The 23,353-nt window shown below is 42.5% G+C and overlaps 1 protein-coding gene across 12 annotated transcripts in view; it reads left to right on the forward strand.

Annotated features, from left to right (window-relative positions):
- LOC311426258 (SET-binding protein-like) overlaps positions 1-23,353 on the forward strand; it is a 403,872-nt gene that overhangs the window by 277,990 nt on the left and 102,529 nt on the right. Inside the window, exon 6 of one of the 12 annotated variants that reach the window (XM_084502483.1) lies at positions 1,885-2,182. The exons of the other annotated variants lie outside the window; for them this stretch is intronic. Coding sequence (XP_084358609.1) covers positions 1,885-2,108 — 224 coding nt within the window. The 3' untranslated portion in view covers positions 2,109-2,182. Of the gene's footprint in view, positions 1-1,884; positions 2,183-23,353 lie in introns of those variants that run through there. 12 annotated transcript variants of the gene reach the window in all.

Below are 23,353 nucleotides of genomic sequence, written 5' to 3' on the forward strand. Positions count from 1 at the left end.
TACACTGCCTGAATGCCTTCTGCTCTGAGTGTTGCCAGAGGAGATGAAGTTTACACTTTTTTTGATGTTTGTTTTGTTTTGTTTTGTTTTGTTTTGTTTTTATGTTTATCCATTAACGTGCACCTACATCTAAGGAGGAGATGGAGAGTTGGGTAGTGGTGCTCTGAAATCACACACAAATTTTAGGGACTGGAAGACTGTGAGTATTACAACAGGTACCTGGAATTACCCTAAATGTAGTTTCTTGTTTCCCAGATCTTTCTTGTTCTTACTAGGATTATATAAGATGCTTTAAAGGCAAGTTTAAAGAGAGATTTTCCAGGTTGACTGCCAAGAAATTCGGAAGAATTTTCTAACAATGTGCAACGTATGAGTACTTTTTTCAGCAATAAGTGATATTTTTCAGTCTGCAGAATGATATTGTTTCATCCTTTGGGTTTTCATGTACTTTTTTTTTTTTTTTTTTTTTTTGTCAGAGCTCTTATTGTGTAATAATGATATATTTATTTTGACTGTTAATTTGCAGTCAGAATAGGCCTTTGGTGGCTGGGAGAAGTCATGGCAATGAAAAAGAATCTTCTCTGAAAAACAATATTCCATTTTTAAACATAACATCTGGCCAAATTTTGAGTGATTTCTTGAGGGTCTATCATGAATATGTTTGTGGATCACCTACTAGGGACATTCATTGAGGGGGTTCTGATGGTTTAAGAGGGCTGAAGAAATGATGTTGGACAATAATGTGATGCCAATATAGTCACAATAACTATAAAGGACTGAATCTTCATTTTCTTAAACGTTCTTATTCTTAGCACTTGTCTACACATAAAGACCCCTTTCCCATATCTGTACTACAAAGGATACAATCAGGCAAAAAAGAATGGACCGAAAGGTCATCATTTACCCTGCCTGATTTTCACTTACCAGTTGATTTTGTTCCTGGAGCAATACTGCTTGCTTTCAGCGTGCATTTCTTCTCATAAGCACTTCTGAGTTTCCCTTGAACTAGTAAATCTGTTGAGTTTAAAATGAGAAGAAACAAGGGGATGTCTGCATGTAACAGCGCTATTTTTCATGAGAATTTTTTAATGTCACAAAACCAGTGTGTATCCACAGAGCTTTACACAACCTAATAAATGACCAGTTGACACTGTGCCTCTAATTGTCCTCAACTGGAAGCAAAAACACTGTCTGTGAGCCAGAGCTGATTAATTCTATTGGTTGATGAATTTTCTTTTTTAAAAAAGGAGCCAAGGGAGATCCCCAATTGCTCTGAACTTTCGCAAGGACCGACTCTGCTTTAGGGGAATTTTGATTTTTCCTGCTGTTTTTTTTTTTTTTTTTAAAAAATGGTGATGTCTAATCTTCAGGAAAGTACCTCATCATCCAACCCACAAACTGTTGGCAAAAAAATAAACCTACACAGAATGTACTGTTAGATCTATCAGTTGTTGTTTTGTTGTTTGTTTTTTGTTTTTTTTTTTACTTCTTCCTTTCAGAGGTATAAATTACAGCTTTTTGCTTTTGCAAATTAAAGTATAGGCTTTGCACTGTATAGTTGGCACCGTTTCATCTGGCCAAATCTTCCATGCTGCTTCCAAAGAAACTGTGGATACTGAGTTGGCTATAGTTTGCCCTTGAACTCCTTTGCTGTTGTGGTTTAACCCGGCCAGCAGCTAAGCACCACACAGCCGTTCGCTCACCCTCCCCCCTCCCTCTCTGGGATGGAGGAGAGAAACGGGAAAGTGAAGCCTGTAAGCTGAGATAAAGACAGTTTATTAAGACAGGAAAATATATATAAATATATAAATATACATGTATATAAAGCCAGCTGGATGGCTTTCACTTCTGCAAACTGACTCGATTCACCTTCTCCCTCAGCAGCTTCTGCAACTCGTCGTGTAGGACTCCATACAGCAGCCTTCCATCTCCGATGCTTTCCCACAATACGACAGGACCCATCAGTGAACACGGCATATTTCTTCTCATTTTCTGGTAGCTTGTTGTACAGTGGGGCTTCTTCAGCACAGGCCACCTCCTCCTCTGGTGATATCCCAAAGTATTTGCCTTCTGGCCAGTCCGTAATAACGTCCAAGATTCCTGGATGACTGGGGTTTCCTATTCGAGCCCGCTGAGTAATCAGTGCAACCCACTTGCTCCATGTAGCATCAGTTGCATGATGTGTAGAGGGGACCCTTCCTTTGAACATCCAGCCTAGTACTGGCAGTCGGGGTGCCAGGAGGAGCTACGCTTCAGTACAGACCACTTCCGAAGCAGATCAAACTCCTTCTTATGCTGCCAATATCTCCTTTTCAGTTGGAGTGTAGCAGGCCTCAGATCCTCTGTATCCTCAACTCCAAAACCCTAGTGGTCGACTTCGAGTTTCCCCAGGTTCTTTCTGCCAGAGGCTCCAGGTGGGGCCATTCTCCCCGGCTGCAGTGTAGAGCACATTCTTTACATCTGGTCCTGTTCGGACTGGCCCAAGGGCTACTCCATGAACTACATGTACTGCAGGTGTTCAGGAGCTTCCCCCTGTTCCAGTGCAGACTGGATCAGTCCATGGCAAATGGTAGGGCTGTGTTTCCACCCCTGGGGCAGCCGATTCCAAGTATATTGGACTCCCCTCCAAGTGAAAGCAAACTGTGGCCTGCACTCTGCTGCTAAAGGGATGGAGAGAAATGCATTAGCAATATCAATTGTGGCGTACCACTTGGCTGCCTTTGATTCAAGTTCGTACTGGAGTTCCAGCATGTCCGGCACTGCAGCACTCAGTGGTGGTGTGACTTCGTTCAGACCATGATAGTCCACTGTTAGCCTCCACTCACCAGTAGACTTTCGCACTGGCCATATAGGACTATTAAAAGGTGAATGAGTCTTGCTGATCACTCCTTGGCTCTCCAATTGACGAATTAGCTTATGGATGGGAATCAGGGAGTCTCGGTTGGTGCGATATTGCCACCGGTGCACAGTTATGGTAGCGATTTGCACCTGCTGTGCCAAGTCTATGCCAAGGATGCACGGAGCATCTGGGCCAGTCACAATTATGGTGCTTTTGCCACTCATTCTCAGTTAGACTCACTTCAGCCTCCAATACAGTTAACTGCTAGGATCTACCCATCACCCCATAAATACAGATGGGCTCTGGCCCTTTATAGCTTGATGACATTACAGTAGACTGTGCACTGGTGTCTACTAAAGCCTTATACTTCTGTGCGTCTGACATGCCAGGCCATCAAATCCACACAGTCCAATAAACCCGATTGTCCCTTTCCTCCCCCTGGCTGGGGGCAGGGCCCCTCTAATCCTGGTCAGAATCTTCTTTGTTTGTGTGTTTGAAGGACTGCCTGCTGGAAGCTGCAGCAGCAAGCTTTTCAGAGAATCCCTTTTTCCCAATTGTTTTCTTTTGCAATTCACGTACTTGTGCCTCTAGGTTTGAGGTAGATTTTCCATTCAATTTTCTCATGTCCTCTCCATGGTCACGTAGATAAAACCACAGGGTGGCACGGGGTATCTACCCACCATATTGTCTTCTTTGTGCGGATGAACACTTATCCCTGATAGCTGAGACACTGCTTTGTACAGGTGGGAAGGAAAATAATCTCTCTTCAAGTTGGTGGAACTTTACAGACAATTTCTCCCAAGTATTCTCTTTTAGTTGGTGGACACTGGTTTGTTCAGGTGGGGAGGAAGATAAATTCTCTTTAAGTTGGTGGAACTCTTCAGAAAGTTTCTCCACAGGAGACACCTCCAGAGGCTGTAAGATCGTGCTCCATCTCCAATTGTCTTGTCAATGCCTGCATCTCTAGCAAGGGATCCCATCCACCTTGCTTCCCTGCCCTCTAATTCCACACAATTGGCTCCGGAAGAATTGGAAGATTGAGTCTATTCCTGGATATTTGAACGTTGGTTTAAAAGAACTTGATAAAGCTATCCCCGCTGGATACTAATTGTAGTGATTGAAATAATAGGTGGGAAATATACCTAGAGGATTGGTTATCTACTTTGATCAATGAAATTTGATGTGTGTGATGCTGCTAGTGATGATTCTTATACAACCTGTGGAACAATGAGTTGGGTGAAATATTCTATATATGGGATTCCAATCATTGCTAAAAACTTGTTTATAAATCTTGCAGAGAATATTGTGAAGTCATTCTCTTATGGTTCAATTGGCCTTGACCAAATTTGAAGCCAAGACATGAATTAATGACATTCAAAAGAAGAGGAGGGATTGTTATATATGTAGTGGTAATTCGTGTCGAGAAAATGGTTGATATTAATAAAGAAGGGGGAGATTTGGGAGTGTGGCCATGGGGGTTGGAAAGCCCCATGGTTGAGATAACATTAGACTCTTAACGATGAGGCCATCAGGAATATAAAAGAGTTTAGAGGGAACAAAGAAGGGTGATTCAGGAGACTCCATGCAGTCTGGGGTTTCTTGTTCTCCAGCCATTAAAGCATGGAATTTTCTGGGTGTTTGCTGTTGCTGTTATATGCAAAGTTGTTTGACCAATGAAAAGTTGTTATGAAAAGAACTGCTGTGGAGAGAAAGGTATAAGAGGGGAGCCTGCCCTCAAGATAAAAAAGGCAACATGATGAAGTTATATCATCAATAAAGAAGCAGGAAAAAGAAGTGAAGAGGAACAGGCTGGCAGAATGGAGACCAGGACGGGAACAGGCACTTTGATTGCCTCATGAAGATAGGTTTGGCCAAACTCAGCAAACTGCTCAGAGAAGCTCATAGAGAAAGTCACTGGAAATGGGCGCACCGGAGCTGGGAAGAAGCTCAAGCTGAGAGAAGTGGACCTGCAAAAACTGCCCCTTGCTGGTAAGCAGTTGCGCTTTATGGGGAATCATACGTCCTTAGGAACAAAGACTGTGCTGGTAACCTTATACCTTATTCTCCTTATTAACAATCAGACAGATTATGATCCTGAAATATGGGACCAAATTGAGGTCAAGGTGTGGGACTCTGCAACTAAAAATGACAAGGTTGCGGTGGGATTGTTCAGTACCTGGCGAGTAATCTCTGAGGCCTTGAAGAGCCATGTGGGACCACAATCACAAACGTGTGGTTTGCCAGACAGTGAGGGAGCTGCGAGCTCCTTTACTAATCCGACTGCTACGCCATGGGCCCCCTCTGCTGCTACAGCCATCGAAGGCTTTTGCTGTTACGCCCCCTGGTGACCTGGACTTGCCTTTTGATCCAGGCCTATTGGCCTTGAAAAGGAGATGGATATGCTTTTCTTTGATCCGGGAAGAACGGGATACATAAGGCCTGAAGACCGAGTTGCTTGACAACTTAAAGCAAGACATATTGTTCAAAAGGAATGGAAAATGGAGACTGCTAAGTCATGGAATTTAAAGGATTGTTTGTTACCTTTTCTGATCGTACATATGTATAGGCGTACTCGAGTTAATTAAGTCATGGAACTTAGAGGATTGTTTGTTACCTTTTCTGATTGTACATATGTATAGGCATACTCGCGATTAGTATGTAAAAGCGATGTTCTATATATTTAGAATATTTGATGTTTGTGTGTGCATGTTGGTGGAGCGTAGACTCCCCGCACACCCAGCGCTGTTTACTTGCCTTTTATACCTTTTATAAATATTCCTTTTATAAATATTACTAAATTCAGATTGAGACTTCATTTATAACAATCTCCAATTGCTTTGTCAATGCCTGCATCTCTAGGAAGGGATCCCAGCTGCCTGGCTTCCCTGCCCTCTAATTCCACACAATTGGCTCCGGTGTCCCAGCACCGGAGCAGCCAGGTGACAAGCTGCTCACCTATGCAGCGACCAAAATCTTTTTGCACATCTCGTAGCTCACGCTGGTATAGGTTTAAGATAGTTACTGTTGATTTTTCGGCATCCTCATCTTCCTCCTCCTGAATCCCTGATGGCCCAGAATCGTCGTCTCTATACCTAGACTTAGCAGAAGACTCTCTGTGTTCTAAACGACCTGAATCTCTGTACCATTTTTTCACCTTCTTTACAGGGGCAACTTGCACTGCTACAGCTCGTTTCTCTGACCTTGTTACAGGGCCTGCCACAGGGGTTGGAATACACGCTGGGCCCATCACAGGTGTTGGATCAGCTGCTGGAGCTGGAGCGGCTGCAATAGCTAGAACGGCTGCAGGACCTGGAGCAGCAGGAGCTGGAGTGGCTGCAGGGGCTGGAGTGGCTGCAGGAGCTAAACACCACACAGCCATTCACTCACCGTCCCCCCTCCCTCTCTCGGATAGAGGAGAGAAATGGGAAAGTGAGGCCTGTGAGTTGAGATAAAGAGAGTTTATTAAGACAGGAAAATAATAATAGCAATAATAATAATAATGATATTAGTACTACTAATAATAATGTGTATGAAACAAGTGATGCACAATGCAATTGCTCACCACCCGCTGACCGATGCCCAGCCTATCTCAGAGCAGCCACCCCCCTCACCCCGGCTAGCCACCCCTATATATTGTTTAACATGACGTCAGATGGTATGGAATACCCCTTTGGCCACTTTGGGTCAGCTGCTCTGGGTCTGTCCCCTCCCAGCTCCTGCTGCACCCCCAGCCTGCCCACTGGCAGGACAGAGTGAGAAGCTGAGACATCCTTGGCTTGGTGTAAGCACTGCTCTGCAAGAATTAAAACATTGGTGTATTATCAACACTCTTCTCATCCTAATCCAACACATAGCACCCTACCAGCTACTAGGAGGAAATTTAACTCTATCCTAACTGAAACCAGGACAATGAGGAAGGCTTAGAAGTGTCAAGTGGTTTGATTTTCCTATGACTAGTTAGAAAAGATGGAAGAAATATCTATTAGCTTTCTGTTTCTCAGGTTGATGCTCAATAGCTGCATTGGTGGAGGAGCTGAGGACCGTGGGATAATAACCAAACTTACAGGGTATTTGGAGCTTGCCTTTACCAGGGTAGCAAAGCCAAGTGCACGTGGTATAAAATATGCAACAGCACCACTCCATGCTTGTCAGTTTTGTATTTTGGTGGGACCAGTCTATGCTTCAAATGTGTCATTATCCTTCAGAAGGAAGTTTCACTCTACTCTTGAATCAGTTCACGTTGTTAATGTGCTCTTCAGCCAACTCAGAAGGATATACAGACAGCTGCAAGGAATCTAATTAACATTTGACTACAAAGAAGAAATTGAGATCTACTGTACTATTTAATCTGTCAAAGAAGGTCTGGTTTAGAAATGGGTTCAGTATTTCTCTGTAGATTTTCCTCTGTTTTAATGTAATAGAATCGTAGTCATTAGAGGTGGAGAAAACCTATTAATTTATCTTGTCCTTCTTGGATTGCTGCTACTTTTACCCTTTGGATGACCCTAAGTAAAACCTCTTCATCCTTTATATTTGTCTCTATCAAACACCTGCAGATTGTTATCATGTCTACTTTTAGTCATCATTTACTTGGGCTTATGTAATTAGTGTAATGTTTCCCTGCAGATCAAAATTTCCATCATTCTTCCTGTGTTTTTTTCTCCTTAAACATCTTTTAAGTATAGCAAAGAGTGCTCTCACCACCCAGAAGAAGTACACAGATTCTGTATTAAAATCTATCTATCTACTATTTAGTTTACAGTCACTATTATTGAAGGATTCATTCAAAGTCACTCCATACATTTTTTGCAAAAGAAAAGGAAGAGCTATTCACTTTCTGAGTGATAGCTGCTCTTTACTGCAGAGAAGATAGGGCAAAAGTATTATGAAGCAGAGAGATTTTTGAAAAAGAGTCACTTTTTCTTATTAATCTGAATGTACAAAGTTTTTTATTAAAAAAAATAGGAGAAAGATCTAATTCAAAACTGTTTGGATAGAGGAGAGTGATTGTATTAACAGCAGACATGAATAATACTGTTTTTACAGATGGACTAGTGAGAATCAAATTGAAGTTATTGATCTGTATTTGTGTAGGATCCTGCTAAACAGAAAGCTTTGAGGGCTTTGCCATTAGCAGTATGAGTCATTTTACCAATGAAGAAAAGCAACACTGTTTCTGTCATAGACGTGCTATTGCTAGTGAAACAGAAGATGTCTAGTCTTCAAAAAATGTCAAGGGCCCTTCTGTAGAGACGGGTAATCCTGTTCAGATATAATTAAAAGCCTTTTCTCTTTTCTCAGCAGGCACACACAAAGGATAACTCTTTTGAGGAAATATATCAGCAGGCTGGAAAAAATCTAATTTTGCTTTTTTAACTTCATTATATTTGCATCTTCTGTTTAGCAGAGACTGAATACAGGCTGAAAAGAGTAGGAGGCGACAGTAACTCCTTAGGTCTCAAAGTGAACAGTGCCTTTGGAAAAGTGTAGAAAGAAACACAGATCTTGCTAAAGGAGGGCAGTTTGGGATCTTCCCTATTTCTCTCTAGAGCCTGTATTGAAGGTTATTATTAGTGGCAGATCTTCTTGGGAATCCGGATGGTGAGCAAAGAGCTCATTTGTCATTGTGGTTTCTGGTAGGACTGGCACCACCAACCCGACCCACCAGGAGTATGTAATTGCATCCAGTGGGCAGTAGGAGAGTGCAGCAAGTGTGAAAATAAATACCTTAGGACAGCTCTTTTTTTTTCATAATGTCGTGGTTTAACCCGGCCGGCAGCTAAACACCACACAGCCGTTCGCACACCCTCCCCCCTCCCTCTCTGGGATGGGGGAGAGAAATGGAAAGTGAAGCCCGTGAGTTGAGATAAAGACAGTTTAATAAGACAGGAAAATAATAATAATAATAATAATAATAATAATAATAATAATAATAATACAATGATGATAATAGTACTACTACTAATAATATGTACAAACAAGTTATGCATAACGCAATTGCTCACCACCCGCTGACCGATGCCCAGCCTAACCCCGAGCAGTCTGGCCCCCTCCCCTGGCTAGCCACCCCTATATATTGTTTAGCATGACGTCAGATGGTATGGAATACCCCTTTGGCTAGTTTGGGTCACCTGTCCTGGGTCTGTCCCCTCCCAGCTCTTACTGCACCCCCAGCCTGCCCGTTGGCAGGACAGAGCAAGAAGCTGGGATGTCCTTGGCTTGGTATAAGCACTGCTCTGCAACAATGAAAACATTGGGGTGTTATCAGCACTCTTCTCATCCTAAGCCAAAACACAGCATTCCACCAGCTACTAGGAAGAAAATTAACTCTGTTCTAACTGAAACCAGGACACATAAGTATATGATTCATGAAATTCGTTTGTTGTTACAGGAAGAATGGTTTTATCAGCTTATTTCTTTCTTGTTTGCTTTGATATTATCAGGCTTATATAGAGGGATCATGTTTCAATAGTACATCCATGGAGTGATGTTAGATAAGGGCAAAGTATTTGTACCTTTGTAATCAGTTTCCCCCATATATAGAGTAACATTCCCCTTACCAGGAAATGGAAAAATAATCGAGGCATCTGATTTCAAAACTTGCAAATGTATCCCATTTACCTTCAAGTCACTAGGAGGAACAGTAGAATGTATTAACCTTAACCAAACTTCAGATCAAATTGTTTAATCCCTCTGCGTCCATCCACTAATGCTCTTACCAAGGAATGTTATAAGGTGAACTAAAGCACTATTTTCATCACGCATGGATTAATCTCATTCATTTTTACTGTTTCTCAAGATTAAGTGGAGATGATAAGAAAAAAAGCCTGCCACTATAGCATCTCATGTATTGAACAAATCTTTAAGAACTTAAAATACCACTTAAAATACTGTGAAGTCCCAATTACCAATTTTTACTATTATTATCAGGAGAAAAAAAAAAAAGAAAAAAAAAAGTAAACCCAAACCTTCAGTCCAGAAAAAGTGAACTTCAGGCAGGAAGACAGCAACAGCCTGCTGTAGCAACATTCATAATTCTCGTCTGTTGTCAACAGAGTTGTTTTGCCAGAAAAGTCAGCAAAATTCAGAGTACTTACCCAGTCGCCTTCCATTTTTTATACATTTCTGAAGCTGGGAGATTATGTTCTCTTTCCATCTGAGCTCAGGCATGGAAAAGGGAGCTTAAACCACTAATATCTGGTGAGAATTACAGTTATATCAAGTTGCCAATACAAGAATTTGCCAAAGCTTAACACAGATTTAACTGCCACTGAAAATAATGTTAAATCTATATTAAATGAGGTTATGGACAGTGTTTCATAATTGCTATATTCGTGTATATTATTTAGAAACTGTGCTTTAAAACTGCCAGATTCTTGCTCATTAGATTATCACTGGTGATAGGGTTTAATGGTGGTAAATAAAGTCTTTGTAGTAGGCAGGCTTAAACATACAAGCCTTAATGCAACCAGCCTCTAGAGTAACATATAGTATAACCCTAGAGTAACATATAGTATGAAATGGCCTTAAATTAGGAATGAAATAGATTTCAAACCTTTTTAAACTGTAAAAGATGTATAATGAGAACATAATATGAGTAAGAGTTGGTCCAATATCAGACAGTGATAGCCAAAACACTGTAGTGGTCTCAGATACCAGGAGAGAGCTCTCAACAGCCCCAAACAATTTTGTATTCAGAAATGAATCAAGCTTATATAAGGACATGTTTCCACACATTAAGCTGCAAATTGTTTTAAAAAAGTAAACAGCCTTTAAGTACAGTGTGATGCAGAACTCAATTAAAATGCCTTTTTAGCAAGGTTATGAATTTTCAGTAATTGCTTTGGTAATCCATATTTAGCTTCTGCAGGATTATCATAGAATCATAGGATATCCCGAGTTGGAAGGGACCCATAAGGATCATTGAGTCCAACTCCTGGCACCACACAGGTCTACCCAAAATTTTAGACCAAAAATTGTCATGTGGGCCTTCCTGTGATTTAAAAACCCAAAGTTCTGCTGGTTGCACCAGTCCCGAAGCCATGTGTTAATGTGATGAGCCCGCTTATCAGCATCGATCCCCCCTATTGGAAGGACAGAGGCAAACACAACCTGTGCCCCTGATCCTTTAAGTAGTCACCCCAAAGCCCTAAAGTCCCTTTTGATCGCTCTTGGACTTCTCATCGCTACCTCGTCATTACCAGCCTGAAAGACCAGTAGCAGGTAGTAGTCAGTGGACCATATCAGGCGCTTGACTTTCTTAGCAATGTCTCTCACCCGAGCCCCAGGGAGGCAACAGACTTCCCTGTGGGTTGGGTTGGGTTGGGTTGGGTCTGGTCGGCATATTGGGCCCTCTGTCCCTTTCAGCTTTGAGAATATGATTTGACACCGTTCATTTTATGTTTCAACATTTAACCAGTTAGGCTGCAAAAAATAACATCTTAATTTAAAGCCAGTAACAGTAAAACAGTAAGGGTAAGAGGGAGGAGAGAGATTTGGTTACCAGATAAAGATGAAAATGGCCATGTGCTGCTTTAAAAAAAGCACTCATTGGATCAATAATCGTGGTAATAAAATGAGACTTTTTTCTGCTGTATCACTTCCTCTCTGTAGATCTTGAGGACCTTGTGCATTATGAGTCAAGGCTGGTATATGTTGTGCATGTTTCTACTTCTTTTTTTTTTTAATGTGTTTCTTAAATACACCACCTCTGTGTGTATGTGTATGTATATACTATTGTATTGCTGCTTTCTTTTCACGAGTAGGTTTGCTGGAGCTTTTCTCTTAAATGCCTCATTACTCCTGATCATACACAAGGACTAAGAGCATGTGCTCATGGGGGGCTGACACTTTTGTCAGAAGTCCTTTCTCCAAGGAATATATTGCATTCTTTCATAGACAGTGGTTATGTAGATTTTGGTTTGCCATCAGTCTGAAATCAACTGGTTCTTCCCTTGTGTCTTTCCACTGCGTGTTTTATTATATTTCCTTGGAGGTGGAAAGGTGTAAATGTGTCTATACAGACTCGGTCACAGCTGGCCCAGGTCCCTGTCTGAGAATATATATTAATAATTACTACTGATCAAGAACTTCATGTTTATGTCATTGCTTGCATTCTGTTGTTTCAGTGTTCACACATGTAACTTCAGTTAAGCTTGATGTTATTTATGAGAAAGCATCAAGCTGAACATTCACTGCTGGGGTTGTCTTCAGGGCATCTGGGTCTGAGGTCTGTAGACAGAAGAGTATTTTAGGATCATTGTAGTGACCTGCTGCAAAGCACAACCAAACCACTCACCCAACTACTCTAGCACAGGAGTGGTTCTTGGTTACTGTCTCCATGAACCCTCTTAGCTGGGTATTGAATGGGAGAAGATAGTCCAGAAAGGTCTAAAATTGCCAGGCTGTGGTGGAGTTACTGCTTCCTCTCGTACATCTCCAAAGCTGCTTCCTATTGCACGTCCTTCTCTTTTGCCTCTACGCTTTGCCAAGAATGGCTGGCCTTCCTCAGAGCTGCTAATGTAGGAAACAAAGCACCCAGCAGGTCTAGAGGTTTGAGTTCAGATCTTCCCTTTATTTACCAGGATAATAAACTGTGCTGATCCAGTCACCCAGTTTTGCAGTGGTGAACTGAATCCTCAACAATTGCTCCACACAAGGTCAACCAATCCCTATAAAAACAGTACTTTTATGATACCTTTTTTTTAAAATCATGTTGTTTGATAAAATATAAGTAGCTGTTCAGTCTATTCACATCTCTTCTACCCAACATAAATTCCTAAGTGCAAATTCAAGTGGCCCCTTCCAAGGCTTTCCTGTGTGTTTATCAAAAAGGTAATTGAGTTTAATGATGAGAAGAAAAGCATCGGATGTGATAGTCTAAAAAAAAATAAGTCTTTTATTTTCTCTTCTCAAGGACAGTAAATTCACAAAAGAACAAGCAGCTGCTGTACTCTGCAGCCAGCCTGCCTCAAACTTCAAGGTCTGAGAAAAAAAGTTTGAAGAATTAGTGCCTATTTCATGCTGCTCTTGTAACAGGATCATCTCCACTAGCGACAGGAATGGCAATATTCTCATTTTCCAGAGGCTGCTTTGTAGTTATTGAATGGGAAAAACTTTATGATAACTGTAGCAGCCTGGGAGAGGAAACGTGAAGTTGATTTTTAGCTTAAGGCATCAAGTCCAGCAAGCTATCCACTTCTAGTGCACTGTGAATTGAAAATTCATAAGTTTGAGGCAGACACTGATTTTAGTTCACAGCCGCTGAGTTTAATTAATGTTGTCAGCATGTCATTTGAGAGGTACAAATGATTTGAAAGCTATATATTTAAGGAGTTCTTGAAAGTGACCTTATATAAATTTCTTGCAATATTCAGGAAAAGTCCCTCAAAGTTGAATGTCTCCTTTAATACAAATTCCTGAGCCTTTTTTTCTACCCCCAGCCAATAAGTTGTTATAAATGAAGTCTCAACTCAATCTGAATTTAGTAATATTTATAAAAGGAATATTTATAAAAGGCAAGTAAACAGCGCTGGGTGCGTGGGGAGTCTACGCTCCATCAACATGCACACACGAACATCAAACATTCTAAATATACAGAACATTGCTTTTACATACTAAACCCGAGTACACCTATACATACGTACAATCAGAAAAGGTAACAAACAATCCTTTAAGTTCCATGACTTAACAGTCTCCATTTTCCATTCCTTTTCTTGATTACAAACACCGGAGAATTCCAGGACTAGTCGTGGGAACAATATGTCTTGCTTTAAGTTCTCGAGCAACTCGGCCTTCGGGACTTATATATCCTAATCTTCCCATATCGAAGAAAAGCATATCCATCTCCTTTTCAAGACCAATAGGGCCTGGATCAAAAGGCAAGTCCAGGTCACCAGGGGGCGTAACAGCAAAAGCCTTCGATGGCTGTAGCAGCAGAGGGGCCCATGGCGTAACAGTCGGATCAGTAAAGGAGCCCGCAGCTCCCTCACTGTCTGGCAAACCACAGGTTTCTGATTGTGGTCCCACACGGCTCTTTAAGGCCTCAGAGACTGCTCACCAGGTGCCAAGCAATCCCACCACAACCTTGTTGTTTTTAGTTGCAGAGTCCCACACCTTGACCTCAATTTGGTCCTGTATTTCAGGATCATAAACTGTCCAATTGTTAATAAGGAGAATAAGCTGTAAGGTTACCAGGACAGTCTTTGTTTCTAAGGATGTATGAGGGGCAGTTGTGTGCACGGGTCCACTTCTCTCAGCTTGAGCTTCTTCCCAGCTCCGGTGCGCCCATTTCTCTATGAGCTTCTCTGAGCAGTTTGCTGAGTTTGGCCAAACCTATCTTCATGAGGCAATCAATGTGCCTGTTCCCATCCTGGTCTCCATTCTGCCAGCCTGTTCCTCTTCACTTCTTTTTCCTGCTTCTTTATTGATGATATAACTTCATCATGTTGCCTTTTTTATCTTGAGGGCAGGCTCCCCTCTTATACCCTTCTCTCCACAGCAGTTCTTTTCAAAACAACTTTTCATTGGTCAAACAACTTTGCATATAACAACAACAGCAAACACCCATAAAATTCCATGCCTTAATGGCTGGAGAACATGCAACCTGAGACTGCATGGAGTCTCCTGAATCACCCTTCTTTGTTCCCTCTAAACTCTTTTATATTCCTGATGGCCTCATCGTTAAGAGTCTAATGTTATCTCAACCATGGGGCTTTCCAACCCCCATGGCCACATTCCCAAATCTCCCCCTTCTTTATTAATATCAACCATTTTCTCGACAGGAATTACCACTCCATATATAACACTGGAAATGGGAACTCAGCTCCCAGCCTTTACTGATACCATTTACGTGCCCTTGTTGGCTTTGTGCTCAGTGTGCTTGCTGAAGCCTTTAAAAGTGTCCATGTTTGTCTGGAATGGTGTTTTAGGTCTTCTGTCACCACCGTATCTCAACCCATAGTGCCCGCACTCACACAGCTCCTTCCTTCCAGGAGACTGGCTCTGCCCACCCTGCCCAGCTACCTGTCTCCCTCTTGCACCCACAACATCTACTACCTGCCATCCCAGCATGGGTGCGTGGCACTGGTGGGTGACACCAGCAATGTGTCTGTCACTAGATACACACGGCTGAGGATCCATGTGGAAAGACAACAGCGTATTGCCCACTGCATCCTTTCTTGGCCATCATCTCTCATTTCAGACATTTTCCCTGCATGAACCACTTTACTGTGCTGCAGAGATAAATATTTGGTAATACTGCAGGGCTGTGTTGAGTTATCTGCATTGACCAGCAGGTCAAGGGAGGTGATCCTCCCCCTCTACTCGGCCCTGGTCAGGCCTCACCTGGAGTACTGTATCCAGTTCTGGGCTCCCCAGTCCCAAAAAGACAGGGATCTCCTGGAAAGAGTCCAGCGGAGGGCAACAAAGATGATATGGGGCCTGGAGCTCCTTCCCTATGAGGAAAGGCTGAGAGACCTGTGTCTGTTCAGCCTGGAGAAAAGAAGACTGAGAGGGGATCTCATCAATGTGTATAAAGACCTGAAGTGTGGGAGACAGAGGGATTTGGCCAACCTCTTTTCAGTCGTTTGTGGGGACAGGGCATGGGGCAATGGCCGTAAAATGGAGCACAGGAAGTTCCGCACCAACATGCGAAAGAACTTCTTCATGGGGAGGGTGACGGAGCACTGGAACAGGCTGCCCAGGGAGGTTGTGGAGTCTCCTTCTCTGGAGATATTCAAGGCCCGTCTGGATGCCTATCTGGGCAGCCTGCTCTAAGGAGTCTGCTTTGGCAGGGGGGTTGGACCCAATGATCTCTTGAGGTTCCTTCCAACCCCTTCAATTCTGTGATTCTGTGATCTGGTAAATGAAAGGCCCCTTGCTGGCAGTGAAGCACAAACTCTCTGAGCCCTGAAACAAATTGGAACGAGGCAACTCAGACAAGCATGGGCAGCATCCTGTTATACATGCTTCTATAATTATAGCATAGGTGTGTATGTGTATACACGTTTCTGGTCAGAAAACATCCAGTATCTACAGTCTCTCTGACTTAAAGATATACTGGTTTTTTTTTTGCTTTGAAATTAACATTCAAAACTAATTTTGACATGGTGATACTATAGACCAAATATGTGCGTGCATATTTACATAAAGAAATGCAATCTTTAGAAACCCCGAGAAATGAATGACATCCTTAAACACAGACTAGTGGCCAAGAATAATGTTTGTATATGGGGCTGAGAAGTTTGCAGAATATAGATTTTCATCAAATCATGGAAATTAGAGATAGAAAAGACCTATTAGGTCATCGTGGCCATTCTCTTGGCACTGAGGTACAGGAGAGAAAAAAAAGAAACAAACAAAAAAGCATTAAAGCTATAAAAAGGCTTTTTCTGATGAAATCACAGTGCAAACAAAAGTTCTGCAACAACCACTACACTTTATATTGTTTGAGACACATCAAAACTGATGTAAGGGGAAAAAAAAAAAAAGAATTTGGAACTTCGTTTCAATGCCTTGGGCTTTTCCTTTCTCACATAACAAATTTTCCATAAACCTTAATGTCAAGACTGTTGCGTTAAGGGGTGTAGCTGATTAACCATTATGGGCCCGGTCGGATTCAGGGTACTGAACCAGTCGGATAACCATTTGGGGGTCCGGTCGGACATTCACCAATAACGCGTTAACCGTCTGGGGGTCCAGTTGGATTCAGAACACTGAACTATCACGGTCACGGATAACCACCCTTACCCTAGTTGCACTTAATGAGAGCTATAACAATGCAATCAAGTATGGTTTATTACAGCAACAGATAACCAGGTTCTTTTGGATTGCCAGCGATAGTGACTGTCTGCAAAAGCAAGCTAGCATGCATGAAATATTCAGGTGTTACAGGTATTACAGGTGTTACAGGTGTGCAGCCTAGAAATAAACACATTAAAAGGATCAAAGACTCTATAGAGATTTATAACCAAGTATTCAGATCTCACCCAAAGGCGTCCCAATGGGGGGGGGGAAGAGAGGCTCAGCCCGTCGACTGGTCCCAGGAGTCAGGAGGTCCTAAGGATGTTGTATTTCCTCGGGATGGTATCTCCCCTGACAGCGGTATCTTTCCTCACATCCCCTCTCTCTTAGGCCAATTTATATTATTTTCTATCTTTTAGGTGGAGCTTGAGTGACTCTAGTCAAGCATATCTTAGTTATGATTGGTGAAAAGTTCTCCCGTCTCCATTTAAAGTAATAGGCTCCGAGAAATTCAGAGTGCATGCTCAGTGAGGGGTGGTCGCACCTTGGAGGTGGGTAGCTTTTGGGATGGAGGTGTGTTTTGGTATTATAATGATATTATAATGAGCAAAAAGTACACTAGGGTACAGCATTTGTCAAAACATGACAGGTCCTTGGCTCAGGGTAGCAAAAAGTGCAGCTTATCGGTTTCGGTGTGCACAAGAACAATAGAGTCCCCACCTGGTCACAGAGCCTAGCCGTGGTGTCTCCATTCCACTCTATGCTCCGTACTGTTCCTTAGGGCTAGCACACCAAATTTCCCCTGCGCGATAGCATCTAAGGTTGGAAGCCCAGGGAATGCTCAGGTAATGCAGCTACACCCTACCCTGAAAGCCTCTTCAATGCTGTACATTTTCTTTAAAATGTGAACATTAGTTTTATTTCCCTAGTTACTTTAGGCAATTACACCACACAAGACATTTTATCTTGTTTCCAACGTTGAGTGTTTAAAAACTAAAGGGATAAAATTATGGTGACACTGACATGGCATTTTATGTATTCAAAGAATTAAGTGATTCTTGCAGAGCACCTGTGAAATGAGTGTAAAATTGCTATATTGACAAGTGCTTTATCAGTGCCAATGGATTTATTGCTCTTGCTTTGTCTCAGTGGAAGACAAAGCCGAGGTGAAGTGACTAGGAGGGCCAGCCAGTGAGTCAGTGGCAGAGCCAGGATAAAATGCAGGAATTTTGCCTGAGTTTTCTGGTGTTTCAGGGTTGGACATTTCCCCACATAGCTCTGAAAGGAGTAAATGAAGATGCCAGCTCTTTGCAGCCACTGGAGCAGAACAATTCTATAGGCTGGGCACACCTGTTGTAACTAAAATCAATACAGTCCTCCCTAATTTAGATTGGCACGGTGCTTGCTGTTAGTAATATATCCCCGTAACAGATTTAACCAATAAACATGTTCAAGTGGCAGCTGAAAAGGTTTTAACAGTGTCCACTTTGGATTAGTGATCTACTTTTTCTTGAATGTCTTTTATTTCTTGACTGGGTTTTGTTTGTTTCTTTTTAAAAATCTGTTGGCAACACAACTATTGAGTTTCAGAGAGAAGGATTAGGGTTTTGTTTTGTTTTTTTAGTAACCATAATGATTTTATCCCTTTTTGCCTTCGTTTAATTTGGAAATGGAAACCGTATCTTTAATCTTAATTAGGCAGCACATTACTTAGTCTTCCCATTCTCGCATAAATAGCAATTAGCAATAATTTAGCAGTTGTACACTCTGGCATCTTCTAAGCCATACTACTGTATACCATTCCAAATTCCTTTGCATTAATTAGGATCATAAGCCAGTCAGCACTAATTAAGAAGAAAATACGTATAATAACAAATGAAACAAAGCTAGTGATTTGTATCTGTTCAGTAGTTCTTTTTCCCTCTGCAGTTTATCAAATAGTTGTAATGCGTAGGAACTTCTTCTAATTGAAACTAATTATGAGGTTTCCCCTGCTACTTTGAGCCTCATGTTCAAATCGCACGAAGCTCATTAAATAAGTAACAAAGCTGGAATCTTTAGCACATATTGTAACTTGGTTCACATTAATTAGCACCACATTTTGGAGGCAGGCTTTTCAGCAGAAAAGGCTACCTAAAGGGATGTTAGATAGGGATTTTTGCAGATCGAGGAGACTAGGCAGAGACCTCAGCTGGGTATTGTAGGGCATTATCAGATATGGCTGAAACGTCACACATACGCCTCAAGACTGTATGCTAAATACATTACTTTTTCTGTTCTGCCCATTCTGACCCTGTCTTAATGTCTGTTGTTATTTGGAGCAAACATCTGGGGCAATGTAGGTACTCAAATATACAGTCATTACAGCTGAAGGTCATTCTTGTCTGTCGGTGACTGTGTCATAAAATAGCACATATTTTCCAATGCTGTTTTGGGTATCATTAGCACCATTTCACTTTCAGAAGTGGGCAGCAATCTAGATGCCAGCATCCTTGCAGATCCCAGCCCTATTTAACAGATTGAAATTGCTATATGATGTTTAATGATGCCAAAAATATATATGTGGCTATATGCCGTTGTGGTGGTTTTACTCAGGTGGGCAGCTGAGCTCCACCACAACCGCTCTCTCACTCCCCCTCTCCTCAAAGAGGAAAGGGGAGAAAATACAACACAGAGAGTTCGAGGTTTGAGATGAGAAAGGTTTAATTAAAGGGAAAGGGAATAGGGAGGAAAAGAAACAAAAGAAACAATAAGTCCGCGCGGAAGCAGAGAGAAGGGAAAAAATTATTATCTACTTCCCATCAACAAGCGATGTTCGGCCACGTCCTATGAAGCAGGGCCTCAAAATGCGTAGTGGTTGTTCAGGAGGACAGCCCTCTCCCCCACGAGAGCCCCCCTTTTTATTGCTGAGTGTGATATCAGGTGTTATGGAATATCCCTTTGATTGGTTTAGGTCAGCTGCCCTAGTTATGTCCCCTTCCCATCACTTGCCCACCCCCAGCCTGCTGGCTCTTGGGGGCTTGGAAGGAGTCCTGATGCTGTGCCAGCACTACGCAGCAATAGACACAACACTGCAGTGAGACCAGTGCTGTTCCAGCTATGAGTGCAGAGCACAGCACTGTGTGGGCTGCTGCAGGGAAAGGTGACTCCATCCCAGACAGACCCAACACAACCTCCCCCCCTTATTCCATAACATTTGTGTCACACTCAGGTACCACAGTTTAGTAAATAGATGCTCTTATCACTATTGTTCTCTGTCCATTGAAGTATTTATACGTCTGTACTTCCTTTCATTCCATAGGTCTTTTTTCAAAATGTCTATAAAAACTGTTGAAGGTTTCAGCTTCATCTGTCAAAGTGGTCACTCAGGGCAGGCGAAGGTGGTTTTCTTGACACCAGCACCACCTTAGCTCACATCACTGTTGCACTTGCCTGATTCCTTGCGAAGTTGACCTGTTGTTGGTTCTGCAGTGTCCTCCTACAACACATAACTTGGATTACAGATTAATTTTCTCCCAGTGTTAAATCTCCTTGAGGCACACACTTGATAACCCCATTTTCTGCATTACCCATCAGGTATACCCTGGTCCTTGGGTGAAGACAATCCCACGAGTGGGTTTGCCTTTTCCATGGCAGGGGCAACCCTGCCTTCCCCATCCACTTTCCCACATGCACTACAGGGACTTTAGCTTCTCCCACAGTGTGTAGGGGTTTTGTTTCAGCAGGACCAGGACGGCTGTCAAGCCCCCTGTTGTTAACTAGCCAAGTGGCCTCTGGTAGATTTATGTCCCATTGTTTCCACGTCCCAGCACCCAATGCTCGCAGCATAGTTTTTAACAGTCCATTGTACCTCTCAACCTTCCCAGAGGCTTGTGGGTGATAAGGGATGTGATACACCCACTCAATACCATGCCTCTTGGCCCAGGAGGTGACCAAATTGTTTCGGAAGTGACTCCCATTGTTGGACTCAATTCTCTCTGGTGTACCATGTCACCACAGCACTTGTCTTTCCAGGCCCAAGATAGTGTTTCGGGCCGTGGCATGGTTTACAGGGTATGTTTCCAGCCACCCAGTAGTTGCTTCTACCATGGTAAGTATGTACCGTTTGCCTTGGTGAGTTTGTGGGAGTGGTCCAATATAGTCAATCTGCCAGGCCTCACCATATCGAAATCCAAGCCATCTCCCCCTATTCCAGGGAGACTTTACCCTCATGGCTTATTTGATTGCAGCACAGGTCTCACACTGATGGGTAACCTGTGTGATGGCCTCAATGCTCAGGTCCACCCCTCGATCACGAGCCCATCTGTAAGTGGCATCCCTCCCCAGATGTCCTTATGTTTTATGGGCCCATCGAGCTACAAACAGCTCACCCTTACGTCCCCAGTCTAGGTCCACCTGAGCTACTTCAATTTTCGAAGCTCAATCCACTTCTTCGTTGTTCTGATGTTCTTCGGTAGCACGATTCTTAGGCAAATGGGCATCTACATGACGTACTTTTACAGCCAGGTTTTCTACCCGGGCAGCAATGTCTTGCCACAGGGTAGCAGCCCAGATAGGTTTACGTCTATGCTGCCAGTTGTTCTGTTTCCATTGCCACAGCCACCCCCATACAGCATTTGCCACCATCCATGAGTCAGTGTAGAGATACAGTACTGGCCATTTTTCTCTTTCAGCAGTCTCTAGGGCTAGTTGTATAGCTTTCACTTCTGCATACTGACTCGACTCGCCTTCCCCTTCCATGTGCAATAAATGGCTCAGTCTTCAAAATAGGACTATAATCAAAGTTTACAATTTAAAGGAATAGAGGTAAGCAAACAGCGCTGGGTGTGCCGGGAGTCTCTGCTCCACCGAGATGCACACAAGTTACATCAAGCGGCTGGTTTTTATGCTCCTAGGCTAATACATATTCATTACTACTTCTAAAAAACCACAGGGTTATTATAATTAGTTTCCGGAATACAAACCCTCCAGTCTCCAGTGGTCCCTCTGGAGGTCTCTCATGCTGAAGGCTCATAGTCTTCCTCCCTCTTGTCCTTCTCCTTTGTCCATCTTGGCTATATGTCAGAGGATTGTGCAGCATCCTCTGCAAGCTTTGTCTTTTAGTTGTTCTTCAGCTCTCCCTGTCTCCTTAATCTCCTGGCCAGATATCAGAGACTTGCATAGTGTCCCATGCAATAGTCATAATAGTTAGCAGTTATTCTGAAACCCCCAAGATATCAGAGACTTCAAGGAAAAGCCTACAAGTTCATTTCCCTTCAAGCTCTCTATTGACACGAATTGCTAAAACATTCCTTTGCAAGATACAAGAACTATATACATTAACCCCTCTGTTTTTCTTAGACTTGTGGTTATACAAGGGTATGTATGACAGAAGGTCACATTCATCATACCATGCGGCCCTAGCATTGTTCCATGTTGACACGAATCAGATGAACACATTTCACAATCCCCCATCTCCTTTTTCATGGCATTGATTCGTGTTTTCCTTTCTAATCGAGTCAATACTTGCTGAATTGATACCAATTTTGGATCTTTGTTTTTTTTTATTATCATCAGGGAATGGGTTTTCACTTTCCCTGGTTCTGGGTCAACAGGTACCGCAGATATTTGCATTCCTTGTATAATCGAGTGTATTAGTCTGGTAATACAAGGTATTAAACGTGGAATTATTAACAATCCTCCCCATATCCCCAATACAACCATCTATTATTTTAGCAAACCAATCACCACCCATAAAGCCCCCTCTCATAATCCTCTTAGATCGATTCCATTCCAAGTTTGTACTGGGACATGTGCAATTTTCTTCATTTCCTTTACAAGTTCATTTACAGCTTTTCTTTCTGTTGTGGTTTAACCCAGTGGGCAGCTAAACACCACACGGCCGTGCGCTCACCTCCCCCCCTCCCTCTCTGGGATGGGGGAGAGAAATGGGAAAATGAAGCCTGTGAGTTGAGATAAAGACAAGAAAATAATAATAACATCAATAATAATCACAATAATGATGATAATAGTACTACTAGTAATAATGTGTACGAAACAAGAGATGCACAATGCAATTGCTCACCACCCACTGTCCGATGCCCAGCCTAATCCCAAGCAGTCCGGCCCTCCTCCCAGCTCTTGCTGCATCCCCAGCTTGCCCGCTGGCAGGACAGAGTGAGAAGCTGAAACGTCCTTGGCTTGTTGTAAGCACTGGTCTGCAACAATTAAAACATCAGCATGTTATCAGCACTCTTCTCGTCCTAAGCCAAAACATAGCATTCTATCAGCTACTAGGAAGAAACACCTTCATCATCAATCTCTAAACAGCAATTACTAAGGTTAAATTTTCCACAGACTCCTCCTTCTTGTGCTAGTAAATAATCCAAAGCTAAGCGATTTTGATACAAAGCAGTACTCATCTTGGTATTTTGCTTACAATTAATCCAAGTGCATCTCCGGTTTTATTTACAACTATTTCTATTACAGCTTGTAACCTAATTATTCTATTAAGCATATATATTGGGATCCTATAGCCCCAGGATCCATCTTCTGCCCACGTAGCTGGATCATAATAGGCAAACGCCTTCAATCAAGGGGTTGGGCCCACTTTCAGGGTCGATTTGGGCTTGTGTTACCATTCAGCCTGTTGGGGTGATCCAGCTCCTGGAAAACGAATCACAATTTTATATAGGTTTAAAAAAAAGGTTCTTATGTTATTTTCTCAGGACAACCTGACCTTAGTGTGGGAGAAGTCCGGTCGAGGCCCTCTCACTCGGCAGTCAATACCCA

Source organism: Aythya ferina (genome assembly GCF_964211825.1).
Source record: "Aythya ferina genome assembly, chromosome: W".
NCBI classification, from domain to species: domain Eukaryota; kingdom Metazoa; phylum Chordata; class Aves; order Anseriformes; family Anatidae; genus Aythya; species Aythya ferina.